This window comes from Macaca thibetana, chromosome 1 (assembly GCF_024542745.1).
Source record: "Macaca thibetana thibetana isolate TM-01 chromosome 1, ASM2454274v1, whole genome shotgun sequence".
NCBI classification, from domain to species: domain Eukaryota; kingdom Metazoa; phylum Chordata; class Mammalia; order Primates; family Cercopithecidae; genus Macaca; species Macaca thibetana.
In genome coordinates this window covers 193,763,801-193,779,135 of record NC_065578.1, presented here as the reverse complement: position 1 = coordinate 193,779,135, position 15,335 = coordinate 193,763,801, and the positions used below count along the sequence as shown (strand labels likewise).

Sequence of the window (15,335 nt, the reverse complement as noted above, 5' to 3'; positions counted from 1 at the left end):
AGCAAAATGGAACTAAAAAATCTGTAATATAAAACCTGCATTTCCTCACAGTCTTTTCCTTAACACCTTTAAAACTGGCTTCTGCTATAATAACTCTGATCATTATCCCTCTGAAGTCACCTATTTATATCCCAGTGCTATTCCTTGTCCTACTTATTGATACTAACTTACATATACACATATATATAAACACATACATATGCATATATACATATATATGTTTCATAGAAATACATATACACATTATACATATGTAAAGAGAAAGAAATAACCTATCTTGATGCAGGAACTGGTTAATTTTCCTGGAGTTCCTTTTTACATCTCTGATAAATAGTATATGACCATGCTTAATGGATCCACTTTTCCTAGAAGTATTCCTGTGACTCAGACTTTGACCCTTTACTTTTTTCTCTATATTCACTGCCAAGAAGACCTAATTCAGTCTTAAAGTTTTAAATATTAGCGAAAAGGTCATGTGTTTAGAGGATTTGCTTTATTTTTCATTTATTTTAATAGCATAACCCCATGCTTTTACCCAAGTTCACAAAAAGTAGGAATTAACTGTATTTTTTAGTTTCAATGCAATAAATCATGATTTTACTATTTATTTATATTATTTAAATTATAATTTTATAATGGTCATTTTAGTTTTATTAAATGCTAGTGTAATAACTGTTCTCTCACTAATACTTGCTGAATTAGAAAATGAAACAATAAATCATCTGCCTATGCCTTAGGATACAACATTTAAGCAACCTATGCCTCATTTTTCTTATCTTTAAGATGAGGATAATAGTAATTTACCCGATGTAGATCAAAGAAATTTTGTGATGTTTAGATGAGACAATAATGTGAAAACCTTAAAGAATTGCAAAGCACTTTGTAATATAATTATTATGAATGCTGTTGGCAACATATACCTCTATTATGCTGGCATCACTTTTTTCATTTTCATTAATTAACCACTCCAAGTCCTTTTCAAAGTCATCTTCGTATTCTTCACTTTTTTTTGAATCAGTATCTTTAATTTCATTCATTTTCTGTTTGTGAAGGAAATATGCTATAAGATTTCAAAAGATAAGGTATATGTTATGCCCACTCTAGAGGAGGAATGGCATATGGAGATTAATGCTATAGGTAAGCTAAGTAACACAGAGAAACACAAAATGGAATGTTCAAAATGAACATGCACTTGAATACACCATAAAAGAGAGATTTGCAATGGCAAGACATTTCCATAGGTAAACATTGCTAAAAACTCTCCCACCTTCCCCCGATTTCCCAAATAATTATTGATGTTGGTTCCTTTTCCCTCTCAAGATAAATTTTCAGTACACTTTAGGTATGCTGAATTAATAAATAATCCAAAAGCTGTTTTAGTCATTAGCTTCGCTTTGTTCTCCCCAAACCTTTGGCCAGACTAAGTTATTACTGAATAATAATGGTTAATTATTCAACTTAATTATTATTGAAAAATAACTGTTACTGTTCAACTGTATAATTATTATTTTTTTCTAAACTATTCATTGGACTATAATTCCTTCCCAATATTTATTTATTTTAAATTAAAAATACAAAGCAGATTTGCTAAAGGACTCAAAAGTAAGCCCTTCAATAATTTCTAAATCAGGTTGAGCACAAATTTTGAAGTGATCTGGAGAAACCAAATCAACACTTCAGAGTGAGTTTCACTTCCTAACTGCAAGACAAGCTAAATTGCTTAAGCTGTTAAGTCTAACTACCCACCAATTAAAAGCAAGGGCACTATGAATGACACAGAATAAACTAAAACTCACTGTAATCCAAAATACTTACAGTAAAAATAGCACTTTTCAGTCACAATGCCTTGGAATAATCAGTTTTCCTTTCAGAGCAGGGATCTTGAAATTTATTATTTTAAGATGTTTGAGTTACATAAATATATATCTTTGGAACTCTTCAGTGCTTTCCCTTATTTTATGATAAACACAGTTCTGAACTCATAAATAAATGGTTGCCTGAAGACTTTAGTAGATATGTTTTATTGTTTACAGAGAATCCCACCCACAAGAAAACTAAATTTTAAAATGAAAACATAAGATCTGTATAATAAATTAAAAACACAGTAATTAAAAACTTAACAGGTTAGGGATCTTTAAGTCATACTATTATGCCATAATTCAAAGGAAAAAAAAAGGTCATAGTTAAGGTAACTCTGAGAAGTAAATTAAGTCGCATCAAATCTGAAGTGCGATTCTTTTCCTGTAACTTTAGAAGAAAAAAAAAAAAAAACCCATGACTGGTTCTCAAGTAAACAAAGAACATAAATTACAAACTCTGGTTATCAAATCCCTTAAGCCTTTTTCAAATGCGTCACAGGATATTCAAACCCCTTCAATTCTTCTAATCTTCATCTCCAGGGTACTAGCCATATGGTACACAGTCAACAAGCTAGAACAAAAATACATCTCACACAAACAAAATCACTTAACACTTCCTACTTTATGCTTGTGAGTTTCACACATTTAAATTTCAACATTTATCATCAGTAAAAATCTAGGTAAGTGGCTTAAACCAACTCTACCCTCTTAATAGGGAACCGTAGAAAGAGACGGAAATCAGTTCCTTCCTCCCTGTCTGGTAAATCCCATGTGGATAGGTGAACTGCTGATCTTTCAGTAGGAGTCTTAAACCAAGTCCATATGTATACATAATTTTGATAACTTTCTTCCAGAATTCAGGATATTCAAAAATAGTTTAATCTAAATAATGGAGTCCCGTCTTACGGCGTTTTAAACATATGCTTGCTTAAAAATCTAAGAACTGAAAGCATGTCAAAGAGAATGCCTTTTAATATAAAATAAGTACTTAAGCAAAAACTAATCCATAACATCATGAAACCATCTGGCCCATTATTCCTGTGTATCCTGCCAAGACTGTAATCCTATAAGTTTTTAAAAAATCATAACCTGTCACAAAGTATAATGACAAATATTTTATGATAATTTTAATCTGTATTCAGGATCCCAAGGTACCACCAACGAAATGAGTATCATTGCCTCTTAATGGAAGCTACAATTTCGGTAGTGACTTTTTCTCCCAGGGACAAAATAATTACTTTCCACGTTCAAGAACTTTGAGAGGGGAAAGAATATGACAAAAACTTAGTCTAAGCTACCCTGAGAGAGTTTCCTTCATACGTAGAGAAGCAAGGTGTTACCAGACTTCCCCACCAATGCCAGACTCGGTGGACCTCGGACTCCAGAGGATAAGACGCCACCAGAAAGCTTCTTCCCTCACGACCTACCTTCCCTCCCAGCTCTACCAGACGTTTATACCTTTACCCTCTATCCCACCATTAATATCTCCGCATCGTCCTTCCCTTCTCTCCCTCTATATCCCTCCTGCCTGTGTAAAACGCGGCGGCTGGGGTCACAGAGATGGCCAGGGGAGTTCTCCTCTCCTCCTCTTTCTAAGCTCTTCACATTGAGGCAAAGCAGACCCCGTCACCCGCCTCCGCTGCAGCCAGGACCACACTGCCATGGCAACAGCGTGCCTCTGCGTCCTCCATCCGGGCCTCTCTACGAGAGCGACAAAAACCCGCGCAGGCGCACGCGATATCCCCAGAATACCTACCCCTCCCGGCACCCATCCCGGTGCTTGCAAAAGTCCGGTCAAGCTGAGGTTTCTAAGGGGACGACCAAGGAATCCACGCATCACTAACGTTATTGGAGACTCGCGAAGTGCCTCTGTGTTGGTTGTGAAATTTCCCTCTTGTAGCTATCTCTCGTCAGATTTAGAATTCCTTAGGACAACTTCTAAAACTATATTTCTATATGTTATGTGCTTCGCAGTTAACGTAAAAAAGTCGTTTTTAGTTTTCATTAGTAGATAAGCAAATTGCTAATTAGTTACCATATTTTTGACCCTCAGCTTTTTTTCCGAATCAAAACCAAAACTGTACCCAAGAGAGTTGCCAAAGACAATAGGATTTTTGTTCCAGCTTTGAGGCACGTAAAAATGGTCAACTAGAATTTTCTCAAATTCCGCTTATCTTTATGTATAAAGGCAAAGCAAGATGAATTTTAGATTGTGGTGAAAGTTGAGAAGATTTTAACAACTATCCATTCCCAGCCAGAAACAAATAAGAACTGGGAGAAGTAAAAATATTTCCTCAGTACAATGCAGTGTGTTCAGATTATTTTTAAATTGTTTATTATTAGGATTTCTATCACTTGATATGATGGAGAGCACCTTTTCTCCAAAAGAGGCAATGTAAAATTAAATTTTTAGATATTCTTCAAGTTACAGACTTAAGGTTTTTTAAAATGGAAGGTTAAAATGAACTGTAACATTGAGTGCACTTCCTAGATGTGGTGTAGTTGTAATGACCTAATGTTTCTACTGCTTCAGCACTTGAAAAAAGAACCCCCCAAAAAAGTTATTCACTGTTAAAGGTTGAAGGAATTTTAGTCAAATCTCCTTTAATGGATGTAGAGTTGTAGAGTTACTTACCAAAGCTGGAAGTAGACCCTGGGTTTCAGAACTCCTGGGTTAATAGCTTTTTCCTCTGGCCATCCCCCTAAATTTGTATTTTTCAAATAATGGGTACTAGCGGCAATTTTTTTTTTAAGTTTCAGTAGGTTTTGGGGGTACAGGTGGTGTTTGGTTACATGGATAAGTCCTTTAGTGGTGATTTCTGAGATTTTGGTGCACCCATCACCTGAGCAGTGTACACTGTACCCAATATGTAGTCTTTTTTTGTTTTGTTTTGAGACAGAGTCTCGCCACTGGAGTGAAGTGGCACAATCTTGGCTCACTTCAACCTCCGTCTCCCGGGTTCAAGCGATTCTCGTGCCTTAGCCCCCAGAGTAGCTGGAACTACAGGCACACCACCACGCTTGGCTAACTTTTTGTACTTTTAGTAGAGACGGGGTTTCACCATGTTGCCCAAGCTGGTCTCCAACAACTGAGCTCAGGCAGTCCGCCCACCTCAGCCTCCTAACCAATATGTAGTTTTTTTATCCCTCACCCTGCTCCCACCCTTTCTCCCAAATCCCCAAAGTCCACTGTATCATCCTTGTGCCTTTGCATCCTCATAGCTTAGCTCCCTCTTATAAGTGAGAACATACGATGTTTGGTTTTCCGTTCCTGAGTTATTTCACTTAGAACAGTGATGAATTAACCTCCATTTCCATCCAGGTAGCTACAATGCCATAATTTCATTCCTTTGTATGACTGAGTAGTATTCCAGGGTATATATGTGTACCACATTTTCTTTATCCACTTGTTGATTGATGGGCATTTGGTTTGGTTCTTTATTTTTGCTATTAAGAATTGTACTGCAATAAATGTGTGTGCAAGTGTCTTTTTCACATAATGACTTCTTTTCCTCTGGGTAGATACCCAGTAGTGGGATTGCTGCATCAAATGGTAGATCTACTTTTAGTTCTTTAAAGAATCTCCGGCCGGGCGCGGTGGCTCAAGCCTGTAATCCCAGCACTTTGGGAGGCCGAGACGGGCGGATCACGAGGTCAGCAGATCGAGACCATCCTGGCTAACCCGGTGAAACACCATCTCTACTAAAAAATACAAAAAAAAAAAAAAAAAAAAGCCAGGCAAGGTGGCGGGCGCTTGTAGTCCCAGCTACTCGGGAGGCTGAGGCAGGAGAATAGCGTAAACCTGGGAGGCGGAGCTTCCAGTGAGCTGAGATCCGGCCACTGCACTCCAGCCTGGGTGACAAAGCGAGACTCCGTCTCAACAACAACAACAAAAAAAAGAACCTCCACACTGTTTTCCATAGTGATTGTACTAGTTTACATTCCCACTACCAGTATAAAAGTGTTCCCTGTTCACCACATCCATGCCAACATCTGTTTTCTTTTTTTTTTTTTTTTTTTTTTTTTTTTTTTTTTTTTTGCTTATGACCATTCTTGTAGGAGTAAGGTGGTATAGTATTGAGATTTTGATTTGCATTTCCCTGATCATTAGTGATGTTGAGCATTTTTTCATATCTTAATTGGCCATTTGAATATCTTTTGAGAATTGTCTATTCATGTCCTTAGCCCACTTTTTGATGAGATTATTTGTTTATTCCTTGCTGATTTGTTTGAGTTCCTTGAAGACTAGATATTAGTCCTTAGTCAGATGCAGTTTGTGAAGATTTTCTCCCACTCTGTGGGTTGTCTGTTTACTCTGCTAATTATTTATTTTGCTATGCAGAAGCTTTTTAGTTTAGTTAAGTCCCATCTACCTTTTGCTGCATTTGCTTTTAGATTTTTGGTAATGAAGTCTTTGCCAAAGCCAATGTCTAGAAGGATTTTTCCAATGTTATCTTCTATAATTTTTATGGTTTCAGGTCTTATATTTAAGTCTTTGATCCATCTTGAGTTGATTTTTGTATATGGTGAGAGATGAGGATCCAGTTTGATTTTTTTACATGTGGCTTGCCAATTATCCCAGCACCATTTGTTGAATAGGGTGTCCTTTCCTCACTTTATATTTTTGTGTGCTTTGTTGAAGATCAGTTGGCTTCATTTTTGGGCTCTATTCTGTTTCATTAGTCTATGTGCCTATTTTTATGCCAGTACCATGATGTTTTAGTGACTATAGCCTTGTAGTATAGTTTGAAGTCAGGTAATGTAATGCCCAGATTTGTTCTTCTTGGTTTTCCTTTGACTCTGCAGGCTCCTTTTTGGTTTTATATGAATTTTCGGGTTGTTTTTTCCAGTTCTGTGAAGAATGATAATGGTATTTTGGTGGGAATTGCATTGAGTTTGTAGATTGCTTTTGGCAGTACAGTCATTTTCACAATAGTGATTCTACCCATCCATGAGCATGGAATTTGTTTCCATTTGTTTGTGTCATCTGTGATTTCTTTCATTAGTGTTTTTTAGTTTTCCTTGTAGAGATCTTTCACCTCCTTGGTTAGGTATATTCCTAAGTATTTTATTTTTTGCAGCTATTGTAAGTGGGGTTGAGTTCTTGATTTGATTCTCTTCTTGGTCGCTGTTGGTGTATAGCAGTGCTACTGTTACCAGTGGAAGATGTCCATGTTCTTGGCATTTTGAACAAAGAATTGGGCAAAATGCACAAATAAAGCAAGGAAAGAATGAAGCAACAAAAGCAGAGATTTTTATTGAAAATGAAAGTACACTCCACAGTGTGGGAGCGGGCATGCGCAGTGGCTCAAGGGCTCCAGATACAGAATCTTCTCGGGTTCAAAAACCCCCTAGAGGTTTCCCATTGACCACTTGGTGTTCACCCCATGTAAATGAAGTGGTGGCCTGCAATCAGTCTGATTGGTTGTGGAAAGCAACCAATCAGAGGCTGAAGTGAAGTTACAAAGTTACACTCCTATGCAAATGTTACACCTATGCTCTTTGCAACTAGTCAGGGGTACTTTCAATTTCCCATCTGCAGAAATGGGGATTTGCAAAGAGAGTAGCGTCTGGTCCTTTTTTTACTTAGGCATGGCAAGTTAGGGTTTTCCTTTCAATTGCATTCTAGGAAGTCAGTGTGAAATGGCCTTAGATTCCCTGCCTCCAGACCCTATTCTCCTGCCTCACTACTGATTTGTGTACATTGATTTTATATCCTGAAGCTTTACTGAATTCATTTATCAGTTCTAGAATCTTTTTGGATGGTTTTCTACTATACGATTATATCACTAGGAAACAGCAACAGTTTGATTGATTTCATCTTTACCAGTGTGGATGCCCTTTATTTCTTTCTCTTGCCTGATTGGGATATAGGAGCATGATTGGTAGCCAAAAGTGGAAGTGACTCAAATGTCCATCAAATGATGGATGGATAAATGTTATATACCTATACAATGGAATATTATTATGCAATAAAAGTAAATGAAGTACTGCTGGAGGATTCTAAAAAGATGGTGGAATAGGAAGCACCAAGATTCTATCTTCCCACCTAGGAAAACAATTGCACTGTCAAAACCTATCTCTTGTAACTATGTTGGAACTGTGGAGTCTATTAAAGGCTTACAACTTTCAAGGGAAGGCTTGGGCAGAAAACTGAAGTTTATTTTGGTGAATTTCAGCTCTTAGTTCAGTATCATCTACCCAACCCAAAACCCCAGCTCCCTAGCAGGCAGTCTGCATTACTTGCAGGAGCAGCTTACACATAGCTTATGAGAATCAGTGAGCTAAGGACCCTGTCCTCCTATTGATGAGGGTCTATATTCTGATAATTGATTGCTGCTTCTGATCAAGGAGATGCAAACACAGAGGTAGCAGCCATTGTTGTTGCACCTTCCCCCACCATTGTAAGCTTTTACTCCTCCAGCTGAAGCAACTTCCAGGAAATTTTCCTTGTTTTCTTCCTTTTGGAAGACAAACATTAAAGACTAAGACATTAAAAAGCAACTACATTTACAGAGAAAAGTATAAAGTTAAATTGAACACCCAGAGAAAGGCGTAAACTCAGAAAAAAAAAACCTGAGAAGACCTTAAATCGTAAAGATGCTCAAATAACTAAAGAAAGATGTGGAGAAAGTGAAGAAAATAATATACAAACAAAATGGAAATATCAATAAATAGAAAACTAAAAAAGAAATCAAAGAAATTCTAGAGCTGAAAAGTACAACTGAAATGAAAATCTTACTATTGGGATTCAAAAGCAGATTTGGGCAGGCAGAAGAAAGAATAAGTGAACTTAAAGATAAGACAATTGAAATTGTTGTATCTGAGAAACAAAAAATTAAAAAGTTAAAAGTGAACAGAGCCTAGGGGACCTGTAGAACACCATCAAATGGACCACAGTATGCATTGTGGGAGTCCTTGAGGAAAGAGAAAGAAGTAGTGTGACAATTTGAAGAAACAATGGCTGAAAACTTCCCAAGTTTAATAAAAGATATGAATATGATCATCACAGAAGCTCAATGAACTCCAAGTAGGATTAATTCAAACAAACCTCCAATGAAGCATATTATCCATCAAACTGTCAAAAGACAAGAAAGAAGCAACTCATCACACACAAAGGATTTGTAAAAATCCTCTACAGAATACCCAATTTCAGCAGTATATTATAAAGATACTGCACCATGGCCAAAAGGGATTTATTCCTAGAATATAAGGATGGTTTAACTTACAAAAATCAATGCAATATGCCACATTAACAGAAGGAAGGAGAAAAACTGAATGATCATTTTAATTGATGCAGAAAAAGCATTAAATTCAGCACTCTTTCATGATTAAAAAAAAAAAACTTGGAATAGAAGGAGACTGCCTCAACTTAATAAAAGCCATATATGAAAAACCCACACCAAACATCATGCTCAATTCTGAAAGACTGAAAGCTTTTCATCTAAGATCAGGTATAAGGTGAGGATGCTGGCTTTCACTACTGCTGTTAAACATAGTACTGGAAGTACAAGCCAGAGCAATTAGGCAAGAAAAAGAAATAAAAGGCAGCCAGATTAGAAAGGAAGAAGTGAAATTATCTCTGTTTGCAAATGACAGGTCTTATACATAGAGAACCCTAAAGATATCATTTTTACAACGATTAGAATTAATACATTCAGCAAAAATTGCAAGACACAAAGTCAGTATATAAAGTCAGTTGTATTTCTATACACTAATGATGAACAATCTAAAAGGAAATTAAGAAAACAATTCAATTTACAATAGTAGCAAAAAATAAAATACTTAGGAATTAAATAGATGAAAGATGCATACAATGCAAACCAAAAAACAAATAAATGGAAAGCTATCCCATGTTCATGGACTGGAGGACAATATTATTAAGATGTCAGTATTACCCATAGTAGATATGCAGATACAATGCCATACCTATCAAAACCTCAGAAAAGCAGAAATAAAGAAATCTATCCTAAAATTTGTATGTAATTTCAAGGAACCCCAAAAGCCAAAATAGTCTTGAAAAAGAACAAAGTTGGAGCACTAATACTTCCTGATTTCAAAACTTACTATAAAACTAAAATAATTGAAATAATGTGGTACTGCATAAAGACAGCTTTATAAACCAATGGAATCAAATTTAGAGGTCAGAAGTAAATTTTCACATATATGGTCACATGATTTTTCACAAGGGTTTTATGAAACTCAGTGGGGAAAGGATATCATCTTTCAACAAATGGTTCTGGGAAAACTGGATATCCACATGCAAAAGAATGAGGTTGGACTCTTACCTCACACCATATTCAAAAATAAAGTGGATCAAAGACGTAAATTTAAGAACTAAAACTATGAACTCTTATAAGGAAACAAAGCAAAAGCTTTGCCACATTGGATTTGACACTAATTTCTTAGATATGATACCAAAAGCACATGCAAAAGTAAACAAATTGGACTGCACAAATATTAAGTACTATTGCATTTTAAATACTTTTATTCAAAAGACATTATCAGCAGAATGAAAACGCAACCTATGAAATGGGAGAAAATATTTGCAAATGATATGTCTAATATCCATAGGTATCCAAGGTATTAATATGCATAACAAAGAACTTCTAAACTCAACAACAATTATAAAAACAAACAATCCAATTCAAAAAATGGACAAAGAACTTGATTAGACATTTCTCCAAACATACATGAATTGCCAAGAAGCACATGAAAAGATGCTAAATATCACTAATTATTAGAGACATGAAAATCAAAACCACTATGAGATACCACCCTCACTAGGAAGACTACTATTAAGACAAAATAAATATTGGCAAGGATGTGGAGAAATTGAAACCCTTATGCACTGTTAGTGGGAATGTAAAATGGTACAACTGCTATGGAAAACAGTATGGCAATTCCTGAAAAAATTAAAAATTGAATTACCATATGATCCAGCAATCCTATTTTGAGTATATATCCAAAATAATCACAAGCAGGATCTTGAAGAAATATATGTAAACTCATATTCACAATAGCTAAAATGTTGAAGCAACCCAAATGACCATTGACAGATGAATGGATAAGCAAATGTGGTATATATGCATGATGGAATATTATTCAGACTTTAAAAGGAAGGAAATTTTGACATATGCTACAATGGGATTAACCTTTGAAAGAACTTATGCTAGGTAAAGTAATAATAAAAGCCATATATGAAAAACTCACAGCAAACATCAAATTCAACACTGAAGGACTGAAAGCTTTTCATCTAAAATCAGGTACAAAAGCAAGGATGCCTGCTTTCACTACTGCTATTCAACATAATACTGGAAGTCCTAGCCAGAGCAATTAGGCAAGAAAAAGTCATAAAAAGATAATATTGTATTATTCCACTTATATGAGTGCCCAGAACAGTCAAAATCATAGAGACAGAAAGTAGAATCATGTTTTCCAGCATCTGTTAACACAGGGGAAATGAGAGGTTATTGTTTAATGGGTATAAGTGTCAGTTTTAAATAATAAAGAGTTCTGGAGATGGATGGTAATGATGTTTGCATAGCAATGTGAATGTGTTTAATATCATGGTAATGTACACTTAAAAATGGTTAAGATAACAAGTTTTATGATAGGTATTTTTTTACCCCAATAAAAAGTTTTAGACAAAAAAGTAATGAAGTACTGATAGATGCTACAACATTGATGAACCTTGAAAACGTAAATATTATGTTATGAAAGAAGCCAGACACAAAAGACCACATATTGTATAATTCCATTAATATGAAATGTCCAGAATAGGTAAATCTATAGCGATTGAACATGAACTAGTGGTTGCTTAGGGCTGAAACAAAGGAGTTGTTGAGGGGAAATGGGTGGGTGACCACTAAAAGTTGAATTGTATGGTATTAGTATATGAATTATATGTCAACAATAAAGATGTTACAAGAAGTATTAATGGAATGGTGGGCAAACCATAACTGTGGAGTCGAACATGTAAGAAAAATGGGTTTCCCAAGAATGATTGATATATGGCTCATATCTCCCATGTTTAGCCTGTAGAAGATTTTAATTTCTGGTCAATTTCCCCATCAGTAACATATAGATCATAATATTTGCCTTATTTTTGTGAAGAATAGAGAGGTAATCCATTCCATGTACTTAGCCCAGTGCCTGATGCATACAAAGTGCTTAACAGTGACTATTACATTACATAGTTTTCCAAAAGGATGAAAATAGGTTCTAGAATATCTTTATTGATATTCCAAAATGAAAATAACAAAATTTATAAAATTATGTGTGGAATTCTATAAGAAAAATGGTTGCTACATTATCAAACATTTTTTAACTTATGAAAGGTTTAGTTATTAATGTATCAATTTCAAATAAATGTTAAATGTTACAATTATAGAACCCTTGTGTGAGCATTAAAGGTGAAATGGATAGTGTAAAAATCATAATAACATCCCCACTTAAATGGAAGTCAGAGTTCCAGTTATCTCAACCACCTAAAACCAAGCTGTAAACGAAAACAAGTGTAAAAGATGTGAAAGCAATAATACGAAGCTAATACAGTTGTGAACTAAGCTTGAGCCATTTTTAGGACAGTCTTTCACAGTCCTTTCATTTACTTTAGTTTCATAAGCTCAGGTCTCTGAATTCCCAGCCCAGAAATTAGGACGTGATAATTTCAAAAAAGGAAAACAGTTGTGTTGTTAAAAGTAGGGACTCTGACACCAGGAAAAAAAAAATTCCTTTTAAAGAATTCAAAGCTTAGCAGAAATACGCTTAACTATCCCAAGAATAGTATAAGTTTCAGTGGAAACTTTTGTTCACAGATCAGGATTGTATTAGTTTTCACAGTATGTTTGTGGTATTTCAGAGGCTGCCATGAACAGTGAGGAATAGATTTCATCTTATGCCATACCCCATCTTGCTTTTCTTTTTCAGCAGTCTGGCTCTGTCACCCAAGCTGGAGTGCTGTGGCACAGTCCTGGCTCACTGAAACCTCTGCCTCCTGGGTTCAAGTGATTCTCAAAGGTTGACAGACTGACATGCATAAAACAAAAAATAAAAAGAATGAAAAGCAAAGATGACCTAGACTAAAACAAATTTTTTTTGTCTCTTCTAATGGCAAGCAGAGACAAACATTAAATTGCAATATTGTACAATCATTCACCATCTGTAATTCACAATCTATAGTGACAATCTTGAGCTACTAAAAAAGGTTGATTTCACTATTACCTCTTTAATAAGGCAGAGCACTATTCGTTTTCAATAATTTCATCCAATTTTGCCTGTTGAGCTCCTTAACTTCTGGGCCCACTGGGAGGTGAATAATTCATAACCTCTACATGAAAGAGCTCACAGACTGAAAAAGGAAATAGGCTTAAACAAAGGGAGCACAGTGTGACACACAAGGTACAGATTTAGCTTGAAAAGTGGAGGAATTAATTAGGAGGAGAGTGACAATAAAATGGTTTCTACAAAGTGTTGACATCAGAGCTGACTTTTTTTTGACAGGAGGGAGACCTGAGTTTTATTATTACTCAAATCAGTCTCCTCAAACATTCAGGGGTCAGAGTTTTTAAGGACAATTTTGTGGGTGGGGGTAAACCAGTGAGCCAGGAATGCTGATTGGTTAGGTCAGAGATGAAATCATAGGGAGTTGAAGGTGTCTCCTTGCACTGAGTTCCTAGGTGGGGGCCACAAGATCAGATGAGCCAGTTTATTGATCTGGGTGGTGCCAGCTGATCCATCAAGTGCAGGGTCTGCAAAATGTCTCAGGCACTGATCTTAGGAGCGGTGTATCCTTAAATATTGTAGCCTCTAGCTGCATGACTCCTAAACCATAATTTCTAATCCTGTGGCTAATGTTAGTCCTACAAAGGCAGTCCAGTGCCCAGGCAAGAAGGAAATTTGTTTTGGGAAAGGGATAAACTCTAAACTATACACTAAGTTCCTCCCAAAGTTAGTTCAGCCTATGCCCGGGAATGAACAAGGACAGCTTGGAGGTTAGAAACAAGGTAGAGTTGGTTAGGTCACATCTCTTTCACTGTCTCAGTTACAATTTTGCAATGGCAGTTTCAATCCCTCCCTTTGGGTTTTATAAAACCTTAATCTTAACGTGTTGGATAATGAAGATGGAAAAGGGGCAAAGACCATTCTAACTTCTTCCTGCTGATCAGGGCCATAGTGGGGGTAGGTGTTGACCCAAGGTGAGAGGAGTGGAATCACTTTGCAACTGTCTGAGCATACTCATGCAGAACTGGCTGTGGTTCCAAGGCTTGCATGGCAAAGGCATTAGTATTGTCATCTATAGTTTTAGTACCGCATTTAAGGGAACAGGTAAATGCTGAGTACTAGGGTAAGTAGTGCAATGTGCAGTTTTAAGTGTAAACATTTGCAAGATAATGTTTAGGGCTAACTATGACATGAACCCCAAAATTCCTGTCCTCTGGAGACCAAAAGAAAGTATTTCCACATGGTCACAAGGTTAAGCTCTTAAGGACACAAAATTAAATAAAGAAATTTCATCTGGTATTGCTTTCACAGACCTGCAGCAAAGTTTGTACCTCACCAGCCTGCCAGGCTGGCTTGAAAAGCAGGCTTACAGGTGTCCTAAACCCATGTTCTATCCTGTGATATCCCTCTCTCCATTATAGAAAGACAAATTTTTAGCACAAAATGTACCAGATTTGCTACAGCCTAAGACTAGCCTCATGAATCCTTTAAAAAAAATCTATTAATCAAACCCTTGCAGAGGAGACAACCAGTTACACTTACCATTTACAAACACACACACAAACAGACTCACACAGATCAGAAATTTGTGTGGTAAGAATTTCTTACCCTTTCTGCCAGCATACTAGGTTTTCAGGTTCCCTTTCTCTGCAGCTTCCATAAGAATGGAACAGTTTTTGATGACCTGCTTGCTATGCTATAGCTGTGAGGGTCAAGCCACTTAACAAAACAAAATCATCCTTTTCTGTTTTATGAAGCCATAGGCAAAATATTCTCAATTTTGCAAGATGCTGCCCAATGGCCTGCATGGGGAACCAAATTAACATTTTTCATCCCAGCAAAATACATATAACAAAACAGACACTAGTCACCTTGTTCAGCACCCAATATCAAACTGACAAAGCTCAAACTTTCTCCTGTTGGTCCCTGTTGTCTTTGATCCACTCCAGATGGGAAGGGATCACCTCCAGATGGTAATTCACATTGGGGTCTCTGGCCAAGGTGAAGAGCAAATAGTCACGCCGAGACAGGCCTGTCGAGCTTTCTTTAGGGCTCACCAAATGTGACCAGACAAATAAGGAGGATTTCTGAGTTAAGTCTGCTGGACTTCCACAAGCAATTTCTTCAGAGGTCACCTTCAAATACACAAAAACCACAAAGATGAGACAGACAGGATTCCAAATCTGATCCCTAACCAACAACTCCGAGAGTATCCCTTCCAAACTATCCTCCTACTCTCCATCTGATAAA

The 15,335-nt window shown here is 36.4% G+C and overlaps 1 protein-coding gene across 9 annotated transcripts in view; it reads right to left on the bottom strand.

Annotated features, from left to right (window-relative positions):
* CCDC181 (coiled-coil domain containing 181) overlaps positions 1-15,335 on the bottom strand; it is a 70,653-nt gene that overhangs the window by 30,028 nt on the left and 25,290 nt on the right. For 2 of the 9 annotated variants that reach the window (XM_050784667.1, XM_050784729.1), the window contains exons 1-2: positions 3,388-3,587; positions 921-1,060 (exon numbers count right to left, since the gene is read on the bottom strand). In XM_050784667.1, coding sequence (XP_050640624.1) covers positions 921-1,037 — 117 coding nt within the window. In that variant the 5' untranslated portion in view covers positions 1,038-1,060; positions 3,388-3,587. Of the gene's footprint in view, positions 1-920; positions 1,061-1,815; positions 3,589-15,335 lie in introns of those variants that run through there. The other 7 variants (XM_050784658.1, XM_050784719.1, XM_050784708.1 and 4 more) reach the window with 5 other exon arrangements.